The sequence below is a fragment of the Symphodus melops genome, assembly GCF_947650265.1.
Source record: "Symphodus melops genome assembly, chromosome: 15".
Taxonomy (NCBI): Eukaryota; Metazoa; Chordata; class Actinopteri; order Labriformes; family Labridae; genus Symphodus; species Symphodus melops.
Genome location: NC_136705.1, coordinates 16,227,079 through 16,253,728, shown reverse-complemented (window position 1 = coordinate 16,253,728; position 26,650 = coordinate 16,227,079). Strand labels below are relative to the sequence as shown.

Below are 26,650 nucleotides of genomic sequence, written 5' to 3'. Positions count from 1 at the left end.
CCTACCCTGGAGTTACAGTATGCTAAAGTCAACTGTGCTTTTTTAAAAAAAAAATTCCTCTACGCTCCAATACTGAATAGAATCCCTTTTAATTTCAATAGCTTGTAATCATTGACACAAAAAAATGTTTAAACAATAATGTGCAATAATTACAACATTTTTTAAGGTGTTTTTATTTGTTCTTAACTTGGCCATACAGTCTAATTTCTTTCCTTTTCACCTGCAGATTCCTCTTCGTATTTCTGCCACATTCCAGAAACTTCCCTCCTCCCACCAAAAAACTGCAACTGGAGGGAGGGAATTCCTTCTGTGTGCTTCTGAGTTCAACTGGGTGGAGCTAGGCCTAAGTGTTTTTGAATGTGTATGTGTGAAAGATGTACAATTAAGTCACTGTAATATAGGTTCAGCTGGCAGGCACAACACATGTAAAGAATGATCCCAATAGCAAGCCCTACATATATAAACATAGACGCTCTGTATGTCTTATTGCAAGCCTCCATTCAGTTTCAGCAATTCTTAACTTGTTGAACAAATGGCATGACTCAGCATATGAACATATCACCTCATCGAATAACATTGAGAGCAGGATCCTTTTAATGTGAAATGTAAAACTAGTACATACACACATTCATTTATGTATAATTTTCTCTAGAATATCATCAAAAATATCTATAATTATCTAATATTTATATTGTTTTTCGAGGCATAGAGAAACACTTGTAATGTCAAACTTGTGTGGAAAATCCAATATTTAAGTGTTTAAAAAACGTCAACTGTACAGTCTTAGTTTACTTTACATATTTTTGAAAGTAAACTGTAAAAAATATATTTTACATTTTCAATGTGAACATGCAGGAAAAGTCATCGTCGGATTTCATCCAATGAGCTGAGTCTGCTCCCAAACAGAAGCTCCTCATAAGACAGCAGCTGTTGGAGGAAGTTAATGTTGGGCGCTGTGCATGCCCTCCTCTCCTTCAACCAGCGCAGGGCATGAAGCAACGACCAGCAGCGATGCTCCATGAGGAAGGCAAGTGTTAATGCTGAGCTGCGACTCCTGCCCATACTACAGTGGACCAAAACACGACCGGCAGGCTCAGCTCGAAGCGCTTTGTTTATGAAACTGGACGCAAGTGGTAATGCCTTCACCAGGTCCTGCTGTGCATCATCACTCAGACGCAGCCTCAGGTAGCTTACAATGTTGGGGAAAGCGTCTGGGCTGTTTGCAGTTGCATTGACCACATGAGTGATGTGTAGATTCTTGATGATGCGGTAGTCAGAGGCCTGGGAGGCAGATCCCTGGTAGAGGGATCCTTCCAGGATCTCCGAGGGATAGATGGTTAGAGTGTGGCGCTCAGATTCAAGCAGGACCATATGTGGTGTGCAGAGGAAAGGGTAGAAGGTATAGAAGGCAGAGAATCCCCCCAGCAGTATGACAGGGTCCATTCCTAAACCACTGAGCTGGAAGAAACATCGATGAAGGTCTGGGGAGTCGACCTTAGCCTTCGTACTGCCAACTAAAACCAAGGAAAGACATAGAAATAACTATATATAACTAGACAAAATGATAGCTTGATAGCAAGCTAGGACCTGGCTGCTTAGCAGATTGAAAGTCGATTGCTGACCTGGGCTGCATCCTTCCTCTGCGTACAGCAGTATTATAGAGTACTTCTGCAACTCTACACAGCTAATTAGACAGCCCAGCTCAGGGTGGATCACCGTCACAGCAGCCCTTGCTGTTACCATGTGGCTATCCTTGTACCTAAAACATAAATTGGAATAATACAATGCACACACCTATATAAACACATGCTCATTAATTAGTGTTCCTGGTTGTTTTAACAGTAATCTATTGTATGATCAAGTTGTTGTTTTTTTTTAATCTTTTCATTTCTGGACTAAAATGAAGATCACAAGCCAATCTTTTGAAGTGGTCAAATGTCCCAAAAACTGATGTTGAGATATGTCACAGCCGAAGTCCAGATTGTGCTTTTGATTGGTTACATTTGAATGTGTTGCCTCAATGTGTCCAATATTGAATATTGTGTTTAGACTCTTTTCGACATAGCGTATGCATCTAAAGAGCACCGTGGGGTAACCCACCTTTCTGGGCTGCGACAGTCCAGGACTAGCATATAATATGGATCATATAAGGCAGGTTGACCGTCCTCTGCGTTCAGCAGGTTGTACGCTTGCTGTGGAGTGATATACCCTCGCTCTATGCAGGCTGACTCTGGAAGAGAAGGTATCAGCTGCAACTCTTCTTTCTCACATACTGCTTGTAGGTGGAGGAAATACAAAGATTGCAGTGAGTGTGTCGTTGTGTTTTCAATGATTTTGTAAGCCAGAGAGAGTAGTAAAAATATACTCTTTACCTTTGTTCTGGATCGGTTCGATGGAAGAATGGTCACCGTTAGTTGTATTGACCTCTCTGTCACAGATGCTGCTCGCTGTTTGGGATGTGTTGACAGGTTCTCTGGAGGCCGCTCTACAGCTGTTGTTCACTCTGGCACGAAAACAGTGACACAAACGCAGAGGATTGCAATGTCAAGACAGAGATGCAGCAACATTATAGGAAACGTAACTCCAAACAAATGATTAACCCTCGGTGCACTGTTTTTGACTTTTACAAGTAAAACAAAAAAGCAGCAGAACTCTTTACCTGGACAGAACTACGCCCATCTCGTTGAAGTAATTTTGCAGATGCATCTGCTGTTCCCATCAGTCCTTCATTCAAAGAAAATGCTTCACAGAGACGAGAACATGTTGAAATCAATGACGAATATTCTCCCAATACAGGTAAAAAGGTGAAAAAAACATCTGACAAAACCCTCAAAGCAGTACTTGTTTGCAAAGCTGCGATTGTGGCTCAAACCGTGCTTTACCCTGCCCTTAATTTAGCTGGTGGTCTTGGAAACACAATAACAGTTAAGTGCTCTAGAGGGCCGCATGGTAGCTGGCTCTGACAGGTGACGAAGGAGAGACCAGGATAGGAGTCCCACTTCAACCAATTGAACTCCAACAATTGCATTGTAAATTAAATTTTGTTGGCAAAGACAAGTAAAAACCATCCATAGATAAAGGTTCTATTAAGACAGCAAAAACTTGAGGATTGAGATACTCTCTCACTCTTTACATCATCAGGTAACCTTGTCACTGCCTGTTATTGAAACAGTTCAGGGAAAAAATATGTAGTCAGTGTGAGCCAGCGAAGGGCATGCAGGACAAGACAAGAAGATATAGTGTTTGCTTAAGACAGGAAGGCTGCAGGCTCATCTAAATTAGCCTTAATGAATCAAGTCCAGGCAGGTTGCAAGCATGTACGGTTTCAGGCTGGACAATAGCAGACTGGCTCCAAGCTGAAGTAAAGGCCTTTCTGGCAGGCATGAGGGATACTTGCTAGCAGACTGTGTAATTAACTAGAGGATTTGACAAAAAGTTGAAGAGGATTTTGAGTTAGACATGGTTCAAAAAAGAAAGCAGCCCAATGCAGGCAAACACACCCAAAGGGGACAAAAACCCAACAGTTCATAAACAAAAAGCCCAATTAAAAACTTTTTTTTTTTCCACCATGCAGATAAAATGTATCACAAATGTATCAAAACAGACCTGCATCATCACAACAAAATGACAAGTTACAGAGGAAGAAGACTGTCATAAATGGAGAGTCAGGAAATAAAATGTAGTAAAATTGGAGGGGGGAAGTTTAGGTGCTGTAAATGCAAAGTAGATTGTTGGATGTTACAGGCAACAATCTACTAACTTGTACAGAGGCCAAAAATATAAACAAATCAGTCAAACTATAATACATTTCAAACGAATTCAATTGTAGTTCAAAGTTATTTACAAGAAACCAACTCCTTGAATTAGCTTGTCAGCTGTGTTTTTTGATTTTCTTCATACCATTTATTTGTTCAACTAAACAGGTTATTACTGCCCCCTGTTGTCTTCCTGGGTAAGTGTGTTTAATTAAGACTTTCTAAAAAGTTGAAAAGGAATACATACACACATTTTACAGCCCATGTACACTGATTCTCCATACCAGTGTAAATATATTAGTGTAAATATAGGCTATTACATATTAGTGTGTTTACATGCTTTGTGTGCACACATAATCATTTACCTTCCTCTTATTGCAGGTTCACCGTAGCAGTTTAAATGAGCTGTGACAGGACGCCTTCTTTTGATGTTGGACCAATCAGAGGCCTTCGTGCATATCCCTGGTTCTTTTGTGAGAGAACCTTCACCCTCTCTGTGTCTGTTTACTTATAGGCAGAACCTCCCTCATGCAGATATGTGGACTATGTGGTTGATTCCATTAGGGCTTACGTGCAGACAAATGCGGGGCTGGTAATATACAACTTATGAAGAAGTGTCAGGAATGTCACAAACAGGTGTCAAAGCTTGGACTAAACAGACAGTCTTTAGTCCCACATAACAAAGACAAGTGATCGGTAACACAGGTCAAATTCCTCTTTCAAGTCTGCGCTCACCTCCATCCTTCATTATGTGTCATAAAATGTGTCAGCAAACAGATACCGTTTGGACACCAAATATATCATTTGCACTGATAGACCTTAAACAACGGGCATAGTAGACTGCTCCTTTTAATGATGGTGCAACAAACAGACCAGGAGCAAAGTCCATGTGGACGCAGAGAGGAAGCGCACGAGGCGAGTGTCCGCAGTAGAGAGCGGCTCATTCAATGGCAGGCACGCGCTCATCACGACGGTCACTACCGACTTTACAAATATTAATACACGGATTATTAGTGTGGAAATAAACTATGACTGTATGACGAATATCAAATGGTGAGTAGGCCTAGTTTATCGAGCACTTTTTCAAGGTTTTGACTGGACTAATAGAAGAGAACTGAAAAGGTGCAGGCTTTACTATACGTTCTGACTTTTATGTTAGAAAGACCACGAACCTTAACGTGAACATTAGTAACAGAGGGACAGAAACCATCAAACACAAGCCAATTAAAACATGAAAGGAAACCGGCAATCTATGGCGTAGTTCATTATTATTTTATAATAATAATCGTAGGACAACGAATGGAAACGCTTTTTGAAAAGTGGAGGTGCAAAAATATTATGGCATTTGTGTCCTGCAAAGTTGATTCAACTACCCTAGTCGCCTACAATTTGGCCCCTATTGACATTAAATGTAAATGGAAAGCTTTTGGACAATATTATGTGACTAATTTACTCACCCTTTAAATGGAATACATTGGCAAAATATATATTTTTTAAAAATCACTTGCATTTATTGTGTCAGAGTCTTATCATTGCCACTGCTAGACAAAAGCTTGTATGATATTTTTTGAGAAAACTAAAGAAAAGTAATCATCATATGATATTATTGTTAAGAGTTAACAGATGCTAATCTGTGTCATGCTTTGGAGACTATATTGTTTGTACTCCTACTTTATGATGTTTTAATCATGCTTTTTCCCTCTTTACTTCAGAGAACAGTTCCCTCAGACTCCCAGCTGCCACATTTGCACAGAATGACAACATGCCTTTAAGGTAAACCTGCTGGGTCAAATCATCATTTATTTTAAATTGTTTCACAGGACTGATGTTAAAAATGGTTTCTAAGTAGCTAAACTTAATTTGCATGTACATCAGATATTACAGCAGGTATTGAAATAGTCCTTTCTAAGAGCTCGTCTGTCAGCTAAACAAAGTAACACATCAGTTTGCGAGCTTTATGAAAATGAAGTTTAGGTTTTAAACCATGTGACATGCCATTTTTAAAGCATGACTCTTGTCTGATCTGGTGTACAGTTCAGGGAGGTGGAATAAGGGATGGTGCAAAACAGCAACAAAAAGTCTCTCATCTTATCATGCACTGAAGCCGCTGGTTCCTGTCCTCTGCCTCGTGGTCGTGGTGATATATGGCCTGGCTGACAAACTAGCAAATTTTGTGGCCAGCATCTTCTTCCCTCAGTATCACTACCCGTATGCAGTGGCTCTCTGCTTTGCACAGGTTGGTTCCTCTGATGGCTGGCTTTGTTTCTTTCTGTGGATGATTCACACTTGAAGCTGAATTATTCATTTAAAGCTGGAGATTTGTGATGAATCAACATCTTTTATCAGTTCTGGAATGGAGTACACATACAAGTGGCTCACCTGCTGTTAAGGTTCAAAGTACTGTGTGTTTCCTCTGATAGCAAGTGTGTAATTTACCTGCAATTACTGGTGCATTTATGATATCTCAGCAAAAAGTACACCTTGACAACAATGTTTTCAACTTTAATTTTGGTTGTTAACAACTCACACATATTGTATTTACATCATGAAAAAAGGAAGAAAAAAATGCTAATACATTACTTATAATAACATTGTGTAAAACATTGACATATCTTTCAAAAGAAAAGATGAGTTCAACTTTTGTTAATCATTGCTGCAGTTAAGTCAATACCAATACAATGACGTGTTGGCTGCTGGTTACTGTACAGAAGACGCTGAATTCACAATTTGTGTCTTTCTTGCTCATGCAGCTTTGAAAAATAAATAACCATTTTTGAAATGTTTCGTCTTTTCCAGGTTCTGGTCTCTCTTTTAGTCTTAAACCTCCTCCACATTGTGCGTCTGGTACCTCTGAAGTGTTACTCCAGGTCTCTGGGAGAGAGCGTTTTGGTTCCCTCCATCTGTGGCAGCATTCAAGCCGTGCTGGTTACGTGGGCTAAAGTTAGCAGCCCGTATGCCGGCCTCTTTCCCGTCACTTTGCCTCTGCTGCCCGTTGTAACTGTGGGCTTAAGTTTCTGCCTGAAGCTGACCCCTTCTCCACCTCTCCACTTCTCTCTTCTGAGTTGCCTCCTGTGTGCGACATCCTTTGTGATCACAGGTGAAAAGCAGCGTGTTATTTAAAGGAGAAATTGATGGTTCTTTTCAGAACCAAAAAAAATAATCCAACCTGTCTTTTCCTCTGCAGCCTCCCAGGGTCTCACAGCTGTTACGCCTTTGGAGTACATGTTCGCACCTCTGGCTTTGCTCCTTCACAGTCTGTCTCTCACGTGGCTGGCTAAAGTATCCGAAAATGAACGACGCCTCCCTCCTGATGTCCAAGCCTCCATTTTTGACATTTACTACACCCAACTGGTGAACCAGTGCTGGCTACTGGGCCTCCTGTGGGTGCTGCATCCTGACAATCCCTGGCATGTGTTGAGTAAAAGCAGCTGGCACAGTTTGCTCTTTCACGGATACCTGCTCGCTCTTCTCCTGTTGGGTTTGGCGCTGAACTTCCTGGTCGGTGTATCGGCTATGCGCGTCTCACCACTCGCTGCTGCACTGCTCCACTCAGCGAGGCAGGTGCTGCAGCCTTACCTGCATCTTTTGTAGTTTCCCTCTTGCGGGCTGTGAAAAGTGGTGACTTCTTTGTACTGTTTCCACACCATTCATCAGTTTAATTTATTTAATTCTGTGGGAAACGAAGACTGAACTTTTTGCTCACATGACATGTGCTGCTTAGGCTTTTCACCTCAGAGTGTCATCAGTCTAAGTTATATGCCGTATTTTTACCTATAAAAACACATCACACATCAACAATTTATTCTAAGCTCTAAATGTCGGACGTTTTTTTTTTTCCATGTGTATTTGGATGATCATGATGTACTATTGCTATTTTTTGAACATGTTTAAATGCTTGATTCTTTCTTGTAAGAGAGATCAAAAGAGTACTGTGGTTTTAATACTTGAATACGTCACTAGGAGATCAGAGTCACTCTCCCTCTGGTGATGGGGGGTTTTGTTGACCTCGCTGTAAACAACAGTCCACTTTATCACTTTTACTTAACAGGGTTAAAGCATATTCAAGCTCAGATGGTTAACTGAGAGAATTTTTAACCAGGGGTTGTTGGGTTGTTTTTTCCCCTCACAAAGTTGCCCTTGAATGACTCGATGAGAGGGGATCGCAACATCAAGGAGGTTAACCGCACTGATAGAATTATCACCTGAAGCAAAGTGACACCTTCAGTTAAGAATGTCAAACGGTTTTGTTATCGCTCTACTGTGTGCACGTATAATTTAATAAAAAATAGAGGTAACCATTTGACTTCTTTACATGCTCCAACACATATTGTTAAAACTGTGTCAAACTATTGAAAGTTGGTGAAAAAAAAGCAACATTTCTGGATGCATTAAATAAACTACAATTACACTGAATGAAGACTTTATTCCAAAAATATTTATTCTTTTTCAAACAACTGAATCAAAGTGCAGTCAACTATACACAAAGCAATCTGTGTTAAAACTTCCCTGACATTACTGCTTGTTGAGTGTGGCACTGGGATTTCTTCAAACATGGAAACTGATGTGTAGGGTTTGTTTCTGCAGCGTGGTTAAACTGGGACTAAAAGCTCTGAAGGTTTTTTTTTTTTTTTTTTACAAAGTTATTCAAGGCAGTCACAGACTGAGTTTTGAGGTTTAAAGAATATGAAAAAAAAAAAAGGAAAAAAAAAAAAAAAGAAATTGAGTGATGAAAACACCTCCATAAATCATCAATATTCACAGAATACTTGTTGATAAATGACTTTTTTAATGCTGCTATAAAGTCATCCTTAAAGTAAAGGTTAAGTTGTGTATGAAATGCATTGATGTTGTGCGTCTGTTGTGCGTATTCTGAAATAGTCTTTTAAATAGTTTATTTTTATTATTGGTGTGTTAATTGTGTTTGTTTATTTATTTAATATATCTGACAAAAAATGTATACTAATATTTATGATGTTTTTCTTCATTGCAAAGAAATTAAGCTCTACAGTGCAGATGACATTTTTTGTGAAAAAAAACTGAAAGCACACAACACAATTTTTTTTTTCTGAATAAAAAGCGCTACAAGACATCTAAAGAATCCAACGGGAGTGTCAGCAGAAATTCTGAAACCACTGCCTTATTAATGAAGAGTCGACCTGCTGTGCTTTATGAGGGGTCTGAGTTCGGTGGTAGATGTAGTCCCAGGCTCTGCAGCAGGTTAGAAGCCGGCCCGGCCAGTCCGGCCTGGCAGCTGAGGGACTCCAGCAGGTTGGTTACCAGATTGAGATCGACGTCAAGGGGCTGAATCTCCTCGTCCGTGTCTTCGACCCTGTCTTGTGTCTGTGAATTGTCTTTTTTGGCGGAGGGATGTGGGGAGCCGTTGTCAAAACCTGCCTTATTGTGATTCTGCAGAAAAAAGAGATTAAACTGAATGAAGACATGTTACGAGTCTTTAAAACAAATCTATTCGAAAATATCTTAAGGCTGGAGCTGAAGGAGCAACATGCAAAGATTTTACCGTCACATTGAAGCTTTGTCCTATGTTTGTGCCCATCAGCTCATGGTCCATTTGGTCCATGTAACTCCTGAGACCATCCAGAGCTTCTGTCCCGTTAGTCTCTGCATGACCAGATAAGCCCTCCTCCTCCTCCTCATCATCATCATCTTCATCATCATCTAAATCATCTGAATCGAGCTCTTCGTCTCTGCTTCCTGTAAAAAGTATAAGAAAAAGAACAGATTCAGTACACAGGGAGATGTAGAAAGTTACTTTTCCTGTTCCACATCTTTCACACCAGCTACGTACCTAGAAGGTTTTCAAGTGCACTGGTCATGGAGTCGGGGTCAAAGCTAAAAGGCTGAGTTGAACTGCTCCTACAATACACAGAAAACAGTTGGAAACACAAGTTTAGCATCAAGTTGAAGCTCTATATCCTATTTTTATTTATTTTACCTTATAAAGATTTACTGTACACAAACGTACTATAAGTGTGGCTGTTTTTATTTTAATTACTTGCCACCATCACCACAAAAATACGCAGAGGAACTCAAATGTACAATTATGATACGATTCTTATTTGATCCGAGTCTCACCAGGGCAGTTCAGCTCCCTCGTACGATGACATGGCGTTTAGGAACTTCTTCATACCCTGACTGACTGCTACCAGGCTGTAACCTGCCTCCTCATCCTCCTCCCTGCTGTCCTCTGTCTCCTTCCTCGTCTCCTCTGCCGCCCCAGCATGCTGCCTTTGCTTGGTGGAGCTGGACTTTTGGCTGCAGTCACCGGCTCCCCCCCCACTCCTCTCCTGCAACATGCGCTCCAAGTCCTGTGCTGTGATGTCCATCCAGCTATCACCTGGAGATGGACGAAAAAAAAAGGACTAATTATGGTGAATGGTCAAGAAAAAAAAAAGGGAGAGAGAAGGTACAGAATGCAGGATGCAAAGGGACAGAAAGGGGAAGAAATTGGCAGCAAGAGGAAAATCCCAGGAGGTAAAGACTTTTTTTTTTTGCAATCTTTGACTTTCTAGCAATGTCATAAAAGCCTCTCAGTATAATAAGTAAAACAGTGAAAACTTAAAAGACCATCATTACTATCTACACCACTTTTTGAAACGTCAACCCTCCCCTTTACACAAAACATTAACTAAGTACATCAAACATTTCTGGTAAACTTTGGAGCAGTAAAGGTTTCTTACTTTTTATTGATATTTTACACGAGACTCAAAAGCAACTGAAACAAAGTGAGGTTGACAACATCTGCCCTTTAAATGATAAATTGGCCATTTGCTTTCACAAATGCTCTTCAATATAGCAAATTGTGAAAGTCAAAAGATGTTCACTCACTGTCCTCTGGGGGGAGCTCTGACTCTTGTTTCCTCAGCTCCTCCAAGTTGGATGGAGTGCAGCTGTGCAGCAGCTGGAGAACCTCCTCCCCTGGGGATGACGCACTGAGGAAGCGTTTACAATATACATTAGGCATGTTCGGGCGGGCGCTCTTGAATTTCAAAGGCAGGTAAATACATAATGATAACACAGATGCATGTACAGCCCTCACCTTGATTTGGAGGTGACGCTCTGTTTGAAGAAGTTTTCTGCAGACTTTGTCAGTTCTCTGTAAGTGGCTGAACCCTCCAGTTCTCCCTGCATTTGAAGATAAGAGGAGCCGAGGTTTAACAAGCTCCAGGTCTAAAATAATATTGCTGGTTTGGAAGTCGAACTTTTTCTCCGTTCCTCAACAACAACAACAAAAAGTGGGACTAACCCGGAAGTAGCCGTTCTTTTTCAGACTGTTCATGAAGCTCTTCCACTGAGGGTTACAACTGACGGGGGCATCAGGCTCCGAAGATGGAAGTCTGCACTTTGAGCACAGGATCTCAAATCCATGAGCCTGAGGGCAGGACACACACACACGACACAGACTTTAAAATCAAACACAAAAATTGAAAGGCCACCATCAACCTTAAAATGCTAAACAAAAGCATGACTATCAGTTAGAATTAAGAGTCTTACCAGTTTCATGCCGAGCTCATGAGCTTTGTACTGCGGATGAGAGCGAGGAGGGAGGGTGAAGCCGCTTCTCCGGTCCGGGCTGAACTGTTGCTGCTGCAGCTGAGCGTACAGGCAGCGTGTGAATGTCACCTGGAAGACATATCAAAGACAGATACACGTCTGCGTGAAAAAAAAAAACAACTACAAAGAAGCTTGAACATACTAATGAAAAAAAACAAACAAAAAGGAAGTTAAAAAAAACAGTGATGACAGTCATGTGCACGAAAAAGTGAATATAAGAGGCATCAGGTCAAATTAACGATACCTATTAAAAAAGATCAACATGCTACTAATATGACTTGTGACGCGTGTTTACCGAGGTTAGGACTCGTGTATCAGGTGGAAAGGTCCTGAAGCTTCGACACGCCTGCAGATCGATCGGGTCCCGCAGGTAAAACGCTGAAACTGCAGGAGCAACCAGGTCTGGACGCTCTGCTAGAACTGCTGCAACGCCTGCAGGTAGGAAGCAGTGAGCACGATGGAGGGAGGTCTGAACCTTTTCTGGATACCTGAGGGGACCGAAAAGAATAACAGAGTACAATTTTGATTTATACACAGTGCATCTGTTGTAAGCAGACAGATATTGTCTGTATCCTTTTATATACAAGATCTATGCTAGAGCAAGTTACAAGTTGTGCAGTGAAGAAAATACATGAAACAAAAAGTGCATCTTTAAACTTCAGGTGTCACATCTGGTTTTTCTCCTCTCTAGATATGAATATTATCAATATGATCTTCAAGGGCAACATACACTGATGGTGTAAAAATGGTCAGCATATCCTTTGTGAAAAGTAGGTTCTTAGACACTGCTGAATGCTCCTCACCCTTCGAGTCGCTTTCTCAGGGCTGAACATATCTTGGGGTTTGCTCGGCAGGCCTGCGCGTGGTCGGAGAGCAGCGCTAACGCTTGTGCCACGCTTGGTACCACATCTTTGGAAACCCCCACAGGACAGGATTTGGAGGGACAGGGCAGAATATGTAGCTCTCCCCTATAGAGGAAGACCTGGGGGGGAAAAAAACACAACTAATGAGTGAAGCAATGAAGGCAATAAAGACGGTAAATACAGAAAATGACAGAAAGAAGAGATACAGTATATATTGACAAGGTGCGATACCAGAAGGTTTTGTTCCGACAGCCTGGCGTGTGATAACTTTGCACGAATGTAAACAAAAAAATTAAAATCATACTGAAAAAAAATCCTTCCCACCATCCATTGTTTTATTCCATGAACATCAAAGCAACAATACGTAGGTTTTAAAATGTATCCCTTTTAACAGGGACAAAAGCGTCTTTCCCGTGTTCGCAGATCAACCCAGTAACACACTTCTGGCACCATGTATGTTGAACGCGGGAGAGAGTAACTAGGAAAAGAAGTCTGGTGGGACTGTGATGAAGAGGCTGAACAGAAGTGTGTGTTTTACCACAGCACAGCTGCACTCGGGGCCTTCAAAGTGCGCCAAATCGAATTCCTACGTTGTGCTGCTTTAACTAGCAGAGGCATAGAACGAAGCCATAAAACAGGAGATCATAACAGAGCAGAATCTGTCATCTGTATGTAGTGTCACAGGGTTTGGACACAAGTTAAAAAGTCCTTCAACATGTCAACCAAGGTAATTTAATAATTGAAACTAATTAATGATTTTGAAGGAGGATTCCAGTTTGCCCTTCATGGTACAAATCAGGAATAAGGTCGGCGGTAAATTAGATAGCAACAGGTATTTAAGGGGCTAAACCAATCAAATGCAAACAAACATATCGACATATCTTTTATTTTTAAGACTAACATCACATCTGCAGTCTTAGTTAACTCACTCTGTTTTCACTGGTTTCAGGATTCAGCCACTTGGGAAGATAATCTGCTGCTTCAATCAGAAGAAACTCCCCATCATTGTCCTCAATGCTTCACACACAAACATGAAGTGGAGGTCAGAAACAGAGTATGCACATCGCAAACTAGCTCATTCACATGTTTGCATTTTAACACCGCAATGTAATCATTTCTGAATTTACATTCAGTTTGTCTCACCTGGCTGCAAGGTGTGGAAAGGCCTCGGTGATTCGCTGCAGCAGGTAAACAATGAACCACTCGTCCTCCACGTTGTCTGCAAACTGAGTACTACCTCCAATATGAGCAGGAACATCTCCTGTGAATATAACAGATCACATGTGTGTTTTTTTAAGTACAGCCAAACTGTACACGTGTATTGCATCACTCGGATGTTGAGATCAATATACCTTTCTCGGGAAAATACTTGAGGTTGAAAGGATGATGATGCCAGATGTATTGCATCAAGAGGGGAGCAACCTTTGCCAAAATCTCTTCCACTAAATGAGTGAGACGCTCCTCAGTCTGCTGTGAAGTTGAACCAGCTGCTTTGATCAAGAAGAGTTTATACTGAACCATGTCCTCCAGGATCACTCTCCTCTGAAGGACGTCCATGGTAGCAGGTATTGAAATAAGATCTGAAAACAGACATGGGCTAAAGTGATACATCAAACATTGATCTGAAAAGCCGTCAGAATGTAGGAGGGAAGCATGACTTCAAAATTCACCAATTAACAATTAATACGATTAATACACTGAAGATAATGTCTTAAAAGAGTCAGACAAACTCACCTTGTATTAATTCAACCAAAACACGTTGTTTAAGTGTAGTACTGTAGTTATCCTAAGACCATATTTCAATCACTTGTCCAAACGTTTCTCCCTCGCTGTCTCTGTCACTATTTAGGTCCTACTGTGAATTCCTCTCGACCATGCTCATGGTGTAGCGCACAGTAGTTCCTACATTAGTTATCGAGTAATATTATCTGCTCGAGAAATAAGAATAAACAATAATATACCATCATTCACATGTCAAATGAAGGTATAAACTAGCAACAAAGAAAGACGAGGCGAATAATAATAATTATTATTGTTATAAAGCTTTCTGGCATCGCGCAACGAACGGCGGACACATTTCTGGAACGCAATCTCGTTGTTGCAATGGCTGATGCGACATGTAGTCATTAAAGCAATTCTATCTCTGTTTCTTTTTGGCAACCCGAAATCTATTTCCCATGAGACCACGGGGTTAAGGTTAAAACGCAAACCTGCGTATCCATGACAGCCGTGTTATTGTTGTTGGTGCTAGCATTAGCATAGAAAACCCCCTGAGTTGACGTTAGCTAGCTGAACTAACGTTGTATGTCATTCTTTTTTAAAGATTAATATTAAAATGCACTATTTTGAGCACATAAGATGCTAATTTCAGTGTAGTAGTTTCAAACCAACAGTGGGGGAGGGAAATATGCTAGGCTGTTCGTGCCTTTTATGGATTTTTTTTTCATCTCTCCGTTAATGTAACAAGCTGACCAGTGTCCTAACATCAGCTGCAACAGTCAGAGTCAATGCTCAGTAACCACCAGGCTGTTACACAAAGGTTGTTGTTTTTTGGGGGGTTTTTTTGTTCATCTTTGAACTGGAGGAAATGTCAGCCCTGCCTCTGAACTGTTCCCAGCGGGTCCAGGACTTGGAGGCTAGAATGAGAGACGGGGACTTGGGACTATAAAACGGAGACAGGGGAGATGATTTCACGATACAACAGAAGACCTGTATCGCACAAACTTGAGATGTGAGTACTCAAAAACTGAAAGCTGTTGTTCTGCCCTGGGGGAAATATGACGACCATTATCAAATGACAGTGTAAACTAATATTTGTATTGATCCAGACTGTCCATCTGTCGTCTGGCTTAAGTAGATATACTACTGTGCAAATGTTAAGAAACCATATTTGAATGAAGATTGTTAACTGTGTTTATGTTGTCATGCCATACATTAAGTCAGCAGCAGAATGAATTGTTTTATTTTAAGAGAAATATGATCAAGAAAAACAAGATAATATGACAAAACGTTCATATTTTTATCTTTTATAGAGTTTAGAGACAGTGTTTCACTATTGTCTAAACTAAACCACTTCAGAAGATCGCCCACAGCTTGTCAAACGCTGCTCTTAATCTGTATTGGTTTTCATGCAGTCGTGGGTTGTCCCGAAGCAGCCTGGACCACCACCCTCTCCCGGGGGAGGCAGATGATGATAATCTAACCCCTCAGCGCTACCTCCATGACCTCCAGGAAGCTGTCTCTGATCACAACAGGTAACGGGTTACTGCTTTTTTTTTTTTACACAGGAAGTTATGGCTTGTCGTGTCAGGAAGAAAGCAAATATGCTTAAAAAAGCCACACAAAAAAAAAAATCAAACTACTAGTATCTAGTACAGAAACGTGCTCCACATGCCCGTGTGATTTGTAATGTTACACCATCTTGAGTGGATGGTTGATTGTCAGAGCTCTCGCCATGTGAAAGGAGACACCAAGAAGCAGTGGATTAATTGATATCACATTGCCTCCTTCAGATGTGCCGTTAAAAGAATACATAATGAAGCAGGCTTTTGGAATATAGAATTACTTTGACATTTGCCCTTTATTTTCCACTTTGAAACCTTGCCTATGATAATGTCAGCAACAGCTCATAGAGGGTTTTCAAGCAATGTGCATAAACCTGACATCTTCCTTCTCACTTCTTTTTATGTAGCTTGGACACGTCTGCTGCTTCTGGTCACTCCAACTGTCCCACCGTGATCTCAGTAGATTCCAGCCAGTCCTGGTCAGGTATCCACAGCTCCACAGGCACGGGCATCTCCACAGAAAGGAGCTCCGTTTTCTCCTGGGGCTATGATGTAAGTCTACATCTGAGAAAACCATCTTAATATAAAGCAATTAAACCACAGACAGCATTGTTATTTTCCTCAAGCTTCCTTATACATAAAAGATCTGATCCCTTTGGATAATTGGTATAGTTCCACAATGTCCTAGTTGTTCTAGTCTCACCTGGTCTAATAAAACTTGTACCTATCCGCTAGTTCAAGTTTGGTTCCCCACTTCTGCAACAGAAAAAAATACAAATACACAGTTAGACAGACTAGCTTGCTTCTTTTCTGCCCCCGCAGACCACAAACGCATCTATCCATATAGGCTGTAGGAGATAATTATTATGCATGTTGAAGCTTGAGGTGAGAAAAAAAAAAATATTGTCATGCCAGTAACGGAAGAACCAAGTTAAAAGCAGTCAGTAGATTTTATATTTCCTCCTCGTGTTTCTTCATCTTTCTGGGTTTTTTTTCGTGTCTCACAGGAGTTTGACAAAGCAGCGTCACGGCAGGTGCAGCAAATGTTTGAGGAGATCGACAAAGAGCTGTATGAAGGGAGAGGCAGCGGAGGAGGGATACTCCAGGGGCTGCAGGATGAATGTCAGCAGTGGGCTACACGTTTCCCTCACCTCAGGTATTGTTCTGCAACGTTTCATTCCAAGCTTTTACTGCAGGGCAGAAGTGGGATCAAAGATTAATACGGATTGTGGCTGCACCTCTGACAGAGACGGCGTTACATTTGTAGATGAAAACATCGCATTGCGTTGCTTGTCTCTCAGGATACTGGGGACTCAGCTGGTGTCTCCCAGTGATGAGGGCTTCCAGTGGTATGCGACTTCAGGAGTAAGCAGCTCTGCCAGCAGCCCGTCAGCAGGCAAAGAGAACAGTGCAAAGTCCCAGGAGAAAGATAAGGGAGGCACAGAGTAAGTCTTAACTGCACTGATTTACAACATGACAAATTCATCGGTAAGATGTGAGATTCATCTCCTTTAACCTTTTAAAGCAGATATAGTGCGGTATAATAGGTCGAAGTCCAAAAACTAGTTTGGGTGAAATTCCACTTTAATGGGATATAAAGGCAGATTGCATTTTGTAGCAGTCACATCCTTCTGTATAATAAAACATCTGTACGTCAACCAGTCAGAGCAAACCCATCATTGAGAAGGATCTTATTATCACAGTCAGTTTAACTGCTTATTATTTCATATCTGCTCATTAATAGCTCAACCAGTCCGTCTGTAAAATAACAGAAACTATAAAAATGCTCATCGCGTTTCCCACAGCCAAAAGTGACATATTAATAATAAATGTTTTGGTCAATCAGTAGTAAAAAAAAACCCTCTTCATTCACGTTCATAGAAGACAGTTAAAGCTTCTTAGATCTTGAATTAAAGAAGTTGGTATCATTTTAAGTTTTTGATGTTTTTGCTTAAAAATCCCTGAAACGGATTATTGAGGTAACTGGCGATTAATGAGATATGCCAGTGTTTACTGGGAAACCTCTCATTTGAATTGAATTCACTTTGTGTGACTTGCAAATGTTCCCTTATGTGTTTTTTATTATTTAAAGATTTATTTCATTATTATTATTTTTTTTCAAAAAATATTTTCTCCTTCTGAAAGTCTGTTGGCCGGCTCGTCATATGACGGCGGTTGTTGCATTAATTATAGGGGAGTCTGTGGTTTTGTGACCCAGATGCTTTGGCTTGAGGACCACATTCTTGTGACACCGAGTTTCAGACTGCCACTTTTAAAGGTAAACCAGAGAATGGACAGTAGCACGTGTCGAAGTCATTCTCAATTTATACAGCCATTTAATTGTGTGTATTAAAGGGGCAGAAAGCAATATAATCATTCAGGGGATAATCATCTATCTTTACCTCTTCTACAGTACCTTACATCACTCTGCTAAGCCCCTCCCACCAAATGATGCACCAAACATGCACACAAACTGTCTCTAATCTGCTTATTTAGTTATGTCAGACTCGGAGGAAAGAAAACACAGACAGGCCATCAATATAATCCTAAAAATAGTTAAGAAGCTACAGTTCTATGCGGCACAGGCTTTATGCAGCACTGAGGCGTGAAGAGACAGACAGACAGAGAGAGAGAGAGAGAGAGAGAGAGAGAGAGAGAGAACTGCTGCTACTAGTCACGAAGAAGCCGGATGATATGTGGAGGCTATATAACAAAAAAAAAAAAAAAAAAAACACTGATAAATCCAAAGGGGTCGGCACTCACAGACCCAGATCCGACACATTGATTTTGAGGAACATTTCCGTGTCATATTGTTCGTGTCATGCAATGATCAAAATGTGTTGTTTTAACCAAGATTCGAGTGTTAGCTGCTGTGGCTTAAAGGTGCCTACATGTAACTCTGCATGGCCTTGTCTCGGGGTGTAGGCTGCATGTGCAGGGCAGGAGAGCGACACTCACGAGGCCCCTCTCAGCAGAGCTGGATGAGCCTCCTGATACCTCGGCTGGCTCCAGCTGCGATGACAAGCCAAGCGTGATTGAAGTGGAGGGTCAGATGGAGGAGTACCTGGCTTTTGATAGCAGGGATTTGTGAGTTTCTGCTTCTCCTCGGATACACAGTTTTAGTTCTAATCCTCGGAGGTAAAGCTTAACCTGAGCTGAGTTACATCAAAATGATTACTCTATCTTTCTTCTACAGGGAGGATGAGTGGGAACAGGATGGCCGGAGGTATCACTGTCTGCCGCCTGTCTCGCCGTACCGCTGTCGCCGTCAAGCCATTTTGGACCTGCTGTTTGATGACGTGTGGCAGCATCTGGTTGGCTTGATGAAAGAGCTGGTTCAACGCCACTGGGAATACTGCACCTCAAGTAGAGATCACTTTATTCATTTTGGCATCCATAATATATTTGATCGAATGTCGATTAGAGGATTTCTGTTTGATTTTTCCAGATGATGACAAGATATCTGGGAACTTGAGCCCAGTGCAGCAAGACTCCCAGAATCCCTTCATGCTGCTGTCGATCCTGCCTACGATGCCGCCCAAACCGGGTCAGAGCAGGGTGGCCCCCCTCACGCCTGGCCTGCACTTTCAGGTCAGTGGTTTGAGTGGGACTTGGGAGCACATAATCATTACATTTAAAAAAACAAAAACAGGGTTTAATCTAAGCAGGAGCAGTGGTGACTGATGCAGAATGTGTTCTAGGTTCATGTATTGTGATTTTAAACCTGTTTATGGAGTCAAATATAATTGAAGGTGAGCTTTATTTTGCTGAATAATTTTCGCCCAGAGAAAAGTCACATTTATGAAGCACCCCCACGACCTGTTTCTCATCTGATTGTCATCTTTTTCACCTCTTCTGCCTTTTGCTCTTCCGGTCTTCCGATGCTTCACGCTCATTAACGTTTATTACTGTTTTCTTTCCTTCCTTCCTTCCTTCCTTCCTTCCTTCCCTCTCCAACCTCCGCCGTTGTTTTCTTCACCTCAACATTTACCGTGTTTTTCTTCAATCTTTCTCCTTCTTCCTCTTCACCTCTTTTTCTTTTTGTCCCACCTCATACTTCTGGTTCCCCCCCTTAAAGAACACAAAGACAAGGGGCTCGAAGCACAAGTCCAGACGGAAATCCAAAAAGCAGAAAAGGCCTCCCAGTGTATGTAACTCCCACACTTAGAGCCTTAACGGCATTTCTAGAATAGATGTGCTCGTGCCTGTGGATTAACATGGAAGCATTATGATTTTCTTTTCTTTTTTTTTTTCTTTTAAGAACTGTAATTTTTTTTCAAGAATGTTGGAATGCTCTGTTTTTTTGTTTGTTTAATTTAAAGTGTTTATCTTATTTGTAGCTCGGGGCTTAGCTGATGTGGGGGCCTCTTGATTGCATGATGAATGGCATGAATGACCATCAGCTGTATTTAAAGAATGGAGTTAACTTATCAAGCCTCTGTCATCTCTTTTCCCCTTCTTGCCCCCCCCCCCCATCCTGATGAATAGGCTGGACGGGTCCAGGTAGGAGCAGCAACGACCCAGCACAACTTCAATGACCTCATTGTGATCCACAGCATCCCCCTGCAGCAGAGGAACCTGGGAATGCTGGACAGAAACCAGTATGGGCATAATTTAAATTCAGGCACAAAATGGGCAAAAAAGTAAAATCTCATCCACTTACACATTTGTGCATTCTTTTTGGATTTAATCGTTGAATGGGACAAAAAGTGGCACAGATGTCTCGTCGTCTTGGTTTTGAACACATTTTACATTGCCTCATTCTTGCCACATTTTTGTCTGTACTCGGCAGGGCCACATTTGGCAGCAGGTGGAAATGCATCATTCATCCATTGTGCCCTCCACTCTCTTTCTCTACACAGGGAGCCAGAGGAACGAGCGTCCAACAGACCAGGCTCCAGCGTGGTCCCCTCCGGCAAACCTCGTCCTCGCAGAACCCTGGAGCAGAGCACTTCCTCGTTATCCCGCCTGGCACTGTCCGCCCAACGCAGAAACCCTCATCCCAGAAACCTCCAGCCACTGGTTCCAAGTACCAGCCAGTCCATCGCAGCGGGATCCATGGATGAGGTCATCCGCGGGACACGTCTGTGAGTTTTAGCATTACAGAAATCCCTGCCACTTCCACCCAAACACAAATCCTTACTTTTAATTCCTATTTTCTCTGCAATCTCTCTATTTTCCTCGAAGCATCGTTAGATAACTTTGAAAAAAAAGAAGAAAAAAAAAAACTCCTTTCAGCTTATGCCTCATGGCTGTGTGCAGCAGAAGTCTGACAGATGTGTCATGTATGAGACTGACTTCATAGGTGAACTCCTCATGAACTTGAACTGAAGGGGTAACGGTGAAAAGTGTGCCTTTTATGTAGATCGCTAGTCCTCTCTAAAATTCATTGGTTACAGTGTTCTCAGTGTGAGAGTCGAGAGGAGGGGAACGAGGCGTTTGAAGAAGTCTGGTTTTAATCACTTCTACTTCTTTTTTTTTCATCACTTTTAGATTCAACTTTAGGAAGTAACCTCCCCGGGTTTAGAAACAGTCATACCTGCTCGTTAAAGTACTAATGGTTTGTTCCACTCTGCAGTGTTTTGTATAGTTTTCATTCATTTCTTTATTGTTACTTGTACGCTAAGCTAACTTCCTCGAGGCTCAAGTATCATTTTAAACAGACACGTACCGTATGAGGGACAGACTCGTCAAAGCTTCAGCAAAATGAGAATTTCTATTTTTTTTTTTTCATCCACAAATATCACACGCTTTATTGCAGGCGAAATAAAATAATTTATAAGAGGACCAACATTCTTTAACCCTTATCCTACCAAGTGCAACATTCCAAGAGCCCAGAGGTATAACTCACTTTATTCTATTCTTTAAAGCATTTCTCAGTCAGTCATACTGAAGGAGGCAGCTGCACAAAATCCACTACCTTTTTTTATAACAATGATCTTTTTCCAAAAAAAAACTAATGAGAATATATATTTTTTATTGCCAAGTACATTTACATAATGTGTCTTTGTGCAACAACAAAAAAAAACAGTTCACGTGGGAAATAAGTCTAATTTACTTAAATGTTTCTCAAATAAAAACCTATTGTGTTAAATGACTATTACAAAGCTACTATTCTTTTAGGAAGAAATAAGTTAGCATTCTATAAAAAAGGTCATCTTTATTTCTTCCCGAGTCAAAAAACATTTCAGAGCCTTCACTAGAAGAAAAACAAATCTCACTTTAATTTCTTCCTCACACCTCGGCTTCACACTTCCTTCACATTGCGCACATGAGCAGTCCACTTATTGTGTGTTTGTGTGTATGTGTGTGTGTTTCCACAGAACAACGGCCAGTGACCACCTGACGTCCCCGCTGTCTCCAATGAGGAGGAACACACTCCTTCCCCCCATCAGTGCTGGAGACCCGGAGTCGTCTCAGTCAGCGCAGCGGCCCAAACCTGCACAGGTGGCGTAGAAGACCACTGAAACACAGCTGCACTCATAATGAGTCTCTCAATACTGCATCTTAGCGTAAACACAGAATACATTTAGTCAGTCTAAACCATTTTAACAGAGTCTGTGTTTGTCCACATTCGAATCCAACCAGCGTCAGAAAGGCACCTCCAGCCGCGCCCACAGTGCTATAAATGACAAGGCTGGCACTTCAATCCCAAAGGATCGTCACCACCTGCTGGAAGCCTTTTCTCGCCCCAACACCACGCATACATACAGGGTAAGATGCTTCACCCCCTCATACATGTATACATCTACTATATACAGTACTCTGACAGGTCAGTGACCTCGTGCTCTCTATGAAGGAGAAAAAAAAACCGTTTATCAGGTTTAGACGCTGAGCAAAAGGACTTTGATAACATAATGCATTATGCTGACATAATGTAGTACATGAGCAGTGATAGTTTTGTTGACAGTGGTTTGAGAATCACAGAGTGGACATGTAAACACCTTGTTTTTCCAGTCAGACACTCCATACCGCCGTTCCTTCACTATGTTGGACAACGTCGGGCAGGGGCGGCCAGGGAGAGCGTCCGTGGGTACAGGTAAGAAAGTTCAATTTAAAAAAAAAAAAGGAAGGTAAAAATGTGATGAACTGCAGTCAGTCCTTAGTTAGCACAAGTGTAGCTTCATAAACAACTCCTAACATTCAGAGTTATCACTCACTCATAGTATTCCTGTCAGACAATAAAACGGTTAATGTTCACTTCATTTGTGTACTTTATTCCTTCTGGTAAAGTGATTGATGATCTATTACTCTATCAAACTATCTCAGTCATTTATGTATCCATTAGTTGGCTTCTTAATTTAAAGGTTTATGATTCTTTTGTAGCTTTTAGTTTTAAGAGATTAACATTTTTTACATCTCTCCATTACATTGAGCTTACACTGTTTATTTATTTCCTTTGGCCAACATCGTCTGTAGATGAGTTTTATTACTTACTTACTTTTTTTTTTCACTCCACCAGATGCTCTTGGAATTGGTGTGACCGGCATCAGCCTTGGCATCAGCAGCTCATCTTTCCTGGACTCCTTTTCCCATCACCCTTTGGGGCACTTGCCCATCAAAGATGAAGAGGAGCCAGACCCACAAGCGCCTGTCCCAGGTCAGTAGATTAAAGTGGCTGTTCAAACTCTGCAGACTCTCAGATAAACTATAAATGAAAGGGGACATTTTTTATTTTATTTTTTATCCCACAGCTCCACTGGTGCACGGGTCGCTCCCCCCTCGCTCTTACTCCCGGGGAGGAATCTCATCCAGAGCGAAAAGACCTGGTTTGTAGTCTGACTTCAATCTCCAGACTCCATCAGCCAGTCACGTTTATAAAGCACAAGTACTACACTCTGCAGCATCTGTGCCCTCTGAACTCTTTTTGTAGCAGATCTTTTTCATATCATGCTGCTTTTTTTTTGTCACAGGGAGTTTTTTTGTATTTCAGAAATCAGCTAATTTGGCTGCCAAACACAAATAACAGTCATAAAACAGTAACTACTCCATCATCATGTACAGTCTGAGCTGAAGGCTGGACGTTGGTACAAGTAAGTGAATTTGTATATATACTGTATATATATATATATTTATTTGAGTATGAATGCACTGTTTATTATCCTCTGTGGTGTGTTGTACTGATAAATGCCTATGCAGGGAATAACACATCCATCCAGGCAGGGAAACTACAGATGAAGAAGCACTTTTGCTCTCTCTGACATTGAATCAGAGGGTTTTCGTACTGTATCTTTTACAGGGTGTCACACATCCACACACCCTGTGTAAATAAATAAAAATAAAAAAACTGTACCATAGCCTTACTGCATGCTTGTACACAGGAACAGAAAAAGATGCCACCTTGCAACTTTTGCTTGCCAGTTTCTCCATTTAAATTCAATTAGAATCATATCCAAGAGAAGGTTTGTGTTGACAGAATATCTCTGAATCATGCTTTTTTTTTTTTTTTTTTTTTTACCCATCTTGACCTGAGAAAAGCTTTGCAGGGTTGTTGTGACAGGTTACATCAGGGGAGAGTGATTTATCAGACAGCCATGTTACAGGGGGGACAGACACTTGAAAAACCAAAAGCTTTGCTTCAATGCATTCTTTTATTGTATTTTATAATAAAGAATACAAAATCAATACAAACAGTACATAAATTAGATTTATTTGTGTTTAACAAGACAACCACATGAATCACAAGAAATAAAAGATGCATTTACATTTCAAGGTTTTAGTGCCACATTAAAAGCTACTCAGGCCCAATAAAAGCCGAAGACAGCTTCAACATCTGAACTGATGAGCCCCGTTTCTTTATTTTTCACTTTTTAGCTCTCTTCCCCTTTTGGGATTTTTCTCCTTTTTTTGAGTATTTAGCTTCAAGATCAGACAGAAAACTGTTAAAATTCTTCTCTCTCGACTGCTGTTTTTGCTGTGGAAGAAAAGAAAAGAGTTGAGAGAAAAACAATCAAGACAAGCGGCGTTAACTCTTTAAATGCTGTGCTTGATTTTATTACCTTCAGCATCATCACAAGACTGTCATCTTCATCCCCGAGCCCCATCTCTTTCTGCATTTCTTCTGCTTCTTGTCGCTCTCTATCAGCCTGGAAAGACATTTGAAAATGATGTTACAGAATTTCTCTGGGGTGAAAATACAAAACGAATAGAACCGACGCAACACACTTCTCTCACCCTCTTTCTACGAGCCCTCTTCTTCTTCTCTTTCTCCTGAGTAAACGCCGGGAACGCCGTGACTTCTTCATTCTGGATGGCGGCCTGGATGATGCCGCAGATCCGAGGCTCGTCCTCCTGTGAGCAGCACAGGGCCGAGGCCGTGATGGCGTCCATGTCTCCCTGGTGCTGCACATACAGCTGGATCAAATCCTGCCGCTCCTCATCCGAGCCCTTATATTTCTTTTCAAACTCGAGGATGTCCTGCACCGTGATCTAGGAGAAGGATGGAATTCAAAAGGGTTTCACGTCGATCGTAGAAATGTAGAAGAATAAAAGTGTGCTTGAATTAATCTCTGGGTTCACTTCGGTTGTCGGCTACATCTACAGCATATAGAATCTTAACTACGATTACTAGAATAGAAGTGACTCGCTCTACTTGTCACATCATTGTATGCGACTCATTATTGTTACATTGAATAAAACAGAAACACCTGCTGTGCTCCAATACCTTAGGAAAGAGCAGTCTCCAGTAGTCTTCCCAGCATCGGTCTTGACTCAGGGTGTCAGACTCTTCATCCACCACTCCCTGCTCATCATACACGGCTCTTTGCTCCGCATCGCTCAGCACTGCATATAGCTTCCCCAACACCTGGAAGAGAGAGGCCAGTTTACGCTCATTTGAAGCTCTAACTACATGAAAAGGTTCATATGTTAGACTTAATGATTCGTGTTTTTTTCACAGCTTTTAAAACCTTTCATACCTTTAGTAAGCTTCTTATGGTCAACACTACGTTTAAACAGGTGCTTCTTTAAGTGCAAATCTAGAAAGATTAAAACACTTCGAAAGGTATTATTTACTGCATGAGCCAGAAGAGAGCAGTTTCGGTTTTTAGCTCTGAATCATTATTTAATTGAGATCTGACAATATCTAAAACGTATGATGTTTTTTATACGATCTGAATGTGTGATTTTACTGCTCATATTTTATTTATAGGTTAAGGACTGTCGTTGGATACAACTTTAACATACTTAAATTAAAGCAAGAAGAAATAATCCTGCTACACAACAAGTCTGTTCTACACCGAGCTTCATAGCAGTGCTGTTGGAGACACGGATAAAACACTACACCCAATAAAGAAAAATACATATCGAAATAGGACCTCTGGGTGACAGTGTCTCTAACGTGCGTATTTAAGGGATGAAAACACAGAGGGAGTTAGCTGTGTTAGCTTGCTACTAAAGCTAGCTTGTGCATACTGTACTGACAGTGGGGAGAGCTAACCTGAAATTTTTCTGTTGCTAGCGGGTCCTCCGGAGCTCGATCTGGATGAACTTTGAGCGACACTTTGTAGTAGCTCCTCCGGATGTCGGCCTCGGCTGCCTCTTTGTTGATGCCCAGCACCTCGTACAGGTTTTGGGTCTTGAAGAGCTCGTGGCAACGCTCGAGCAAACCCATCCTCCTGGCCTTCTGGTTTGACGTTAAACGACGTAGGAATATAAAGTATGTTCTCTCAAGAGAGCACACCACGTTTATAGCTAAAGTTTAGCTCTAAGGTAATTTAATTAAGCAGAAGTTACAGCAAAGATGCTGTCTTTGCTGGTATTATCAATTTGGCGCGCTGGTCTGTCATAAACACCCTGACGTACAGTGACGTGCTTCCGTAACAGGCTTAAACGCCCGCCCATTGGTTCCCTTTTCATTGCCCTCAGAATGTAACTGTCATAAATTTAACTATAAGAAATTAATGATACACAATATATATATACACAACTTTATAGCATAAATATTTCTGTAATGTTTTTTAAACAGTTCGTTTTAATAATTTTATCTTCGAGGTCAAATCTATTATATTGTATTGTATTAGCATTTATCCTAATGACTTCTTCATTTTGTCACTTTTCATTTTGCTAAAAATATTTTGTACTACATAGTTGTTTAGCTTCTAGGCCTATCTAACCATGCAAAGTTACCCTGGTGTCTTTTACAACTGATCATGTTAAATAACTGATTAGAAGTTTT

At 41.2% G+C, this 26,650-nt stretch overlaps 5 protein-coding genes across 8 annotated transcripts; 2 read left to right on the top strand and 3 right to left on the bottom strand.

Moving 5' to 3' along the window:
- Positions 1-51: 51 nt before the first annotated feature.
- LOC306836154 (serine/threonine/tyrosine-interacting-like protein 1) lies at positions 52-4,227 on the bottom strand. 3 transcript variants are annotated; one of them, XM_079363103.1, is made up of 6 exons: positions 4,121-4,227; positions 2,660-2,742; positions 2,373-2,503; positions 2,101-2,272; positions 1,623-1,759; positions 52-1,514 (listed from the first exon to the last, which is right to left on the bottom strand). In XM_079363103.1, exons 2-6 carry the CDS (start codon positions 2,704-2,706, stop codon positions 862-864), a joined length of 1,140 nt encoding a protein of 379 aa, XP_079219229.1. In that variant the 5' UTR covers positions 2,707-2,742; positions 4,121-4,227; the 3' UTR covers positions 52-861. The 3 variants fall into 3 exon arrangements, with proteins under 3 accessions (XP_079219229.1, XP_079219228.1, XP_079219230.1); XM_079363102.1 differs by lacking the exon at positions 4,121-4,227 and having other exon boundaries at positions 2,660-3,753; XM_079363104.1 differs by lacking the exon at positions 4,121-4,227 and having other exon boundaries at positions 2,101-2,230; positions 2,660-3,753.
- LOC306835668 (uncharacterized protein) lies at positions 1,137-7,897 on the top strand (the record flags this gene model as incomplete). Its single annotated transcript, XM_079362333.1, has 5 exons — positions 1,137-1,185; positions 5,468-5,528; positions 5,790-5,991; positions 6,552-6,852; positions 6,940-7,897. 5 exons carry the CDS (start codon positions 1,137-1,139, stop codon positions 7,344-7,346), a joined length of 1,020 nt encoding a protein of 339 aa, XP_079218459.1. The 3' UTR covers positions 7,347-7,897.
- A 266-nt stretch (positions 7,898-8,163) lies between these two features.
- Positions 8,164-14,028, bottom strand: ecd (ecdysoneless homolog). Its single transcript, XM_079363095.1, has 14 exons — positions 13,925-14,028; positions 13,543-13,770; positions 13,334-13,451; positions 13,120-13,207; positions 12,131-12,309; positions 11,623-11,815; positions 11,268-11,396; positions 11,020-11,145; positions 10,813-10,898; positions 10,602-10,705; positions 9,849-10,110; positions 9,562-9,629; positions 9,274-9,467; positions 8,164-9,161 (listed from the first exon to the last, which is right to left on the bottom strand). Exons 2-14 carry the CDS (start codon positions 13,745-13,747, stop codon positions 8,922-8,924), a joined length of 1,992 nt encoding a protein of 663 aa, XP_079219221.1. The 5' UTR covers positions 13,748-13,770; positions 13,925-14,028; the 3' UTR covers positions 8,164-8,921.
- A 380-nt stretch (positions 14,029-14,408) lies between these two features.
- fam149b1 (family with sequence similarity 149 member B1) lies at positions 14,409-24,252 on the top strand. 2 transcript variants are annotated; one of them, XM_079363093.1, is made up of 16 exons: positions 14,409-14,921; positions 15,325-15,444; positions 15,882-16,026; positions 16,482-16,630; positions 16,776-16,919; positions 18,400-18,561; positions 18,671-18,840; positions 18,923-19,065; positions 19,553-19,621; positions 19,963-20,075; positions 20,337-20,561; positions 21,798-21,921; positions 22,063-22,188; positions 22,432-22,513; positions 22,937-23,074; positions 23,169-24,252. In XM_079363093.1, the coding sequence occupies exons 1-16, from the start codon at positions 14,875-14,877 to the stop codon at positions 23,249-23,251; spliced, it is 2,040 nt and encodes a 679-aa protein (XP_079219219.1). In that variant the 5' UTR covers positions 14,409-14,874; the 3' UTR covers positions 23,252-24,252. The 2 variants fall into 2 exon arrangements, with proteins under 2 accessions (XP_079219219.1, XP_079219220.1); XM_079363094.1 differs by lacking the exon at positions 19,553-19,621 and having other exon boundaries at positions 14,410-14,921.
- On the bottom strand, positions 24,108-26,295 carry dnajc9 (DnaJ (Hsp40) homolog, subfamily C, member 9). The gene is made up of 5 exons (XM_079363096.1): positions 25,913-26,295; positions 25,139-25,279; positions 24,649-24,903; positions 24,474-24,560; positions 24,108-24,388 (listed from the first exon to the last, which is right to left on the bottom strand). The coding sequence occupies exons 1-5, from the start codon at positions 26,084-26,086 to the stop codon at positions 24,278-24,280; spliced, it is 768 nt and encodes a 255-aa protein (XP_079219222.1). The 5' UTR covers positions 26,087-26,295; the 3' UTR covers positions 24,108-24,277.
- Positions 26,296-26,650: the final 355 nt, after the last annotated feature.

Coding starts and splice junctions, on each gene's coding strand:
- dnajc9 (XM_079363096.1), bottom strand. CDS start 26,086: ATGGGTTTGCTCGAGCGTTGCCACGAGCTCTTCAAGACCCAAAACCTG. Junction 25,280..25,912: donor TAGCAACAGAAAAATTTCAG/GTTAGCTCTCCC, acceptor TCTCTCTTCCAG/GTGTTGGGGAAGCTATATGC. Junction 24,904..25,138: donor GGAGACTGCTCTTTCCTAAG/GTATTGGAGCAC, acceptor TCCTTCTCCTAG/ATCACGGTGCAGGACATCCT.
- LOC306836154 (XM_079363103.1), bottom strand. CDS start 2,706: ATGCATCTGCAAAATTACTTCAACGAGATGGGCGTAGTTCTGTCCAG. Junction 2,273..2,372: donor CGAACCGATCCAGAACAAAG/GTAAAGAGTATA, acceptor ACCTACAAGCAG/TATGTGAGAAAGAAGAGTTG. Junction 1,760..2,100: donor GACTGTCGCAGCCCAGAAAG/GTGGGTTACCCC, acceptor TTTATGTTTTAG/GTACAAGGATAGCCACATGG.
- fam149b1 (XM_079363093.1), top strand. CDS start 14,875: ATGATTTCACGATACAACAGAAGACCTGTATCGCACAAACTTGAGAT. Junction 16,631..16,775: donor ACACGTTTCCCTCACCTCAG/GTATTGTTCTGC, acceptor CTTGTCTCTCAG/GATACTGGGGACTCAGCTGG. Junction 18,841..18,922: donor CTGGGAATACTGCACCTCAA/GTAGAGATCACT, acceptor TGATTTTTCCAG/ATGATGACAAGATATCTGGG.
- ecd (XM_079363095.1), bottom strand. CDS start 13,747: ATGGACGTCCTTCAGAGGAGAGTGATCCTGGAGGACATGGTTCAGTAT. Junction 13,452..13,542: donor CAAGTATTTTCCCGAGAAAG/GTATATTGATCT, acceptor TTATATTCACAG/GAGATGTTCCTGCTCATATT. Junction 9,630..9,848: donor GAGGGAGCTGAACTGCCCTG/GTGAGACTCGGA, acceptor TGTGTATTGTAG/GAGCAGTTCAACTCAGCCTT.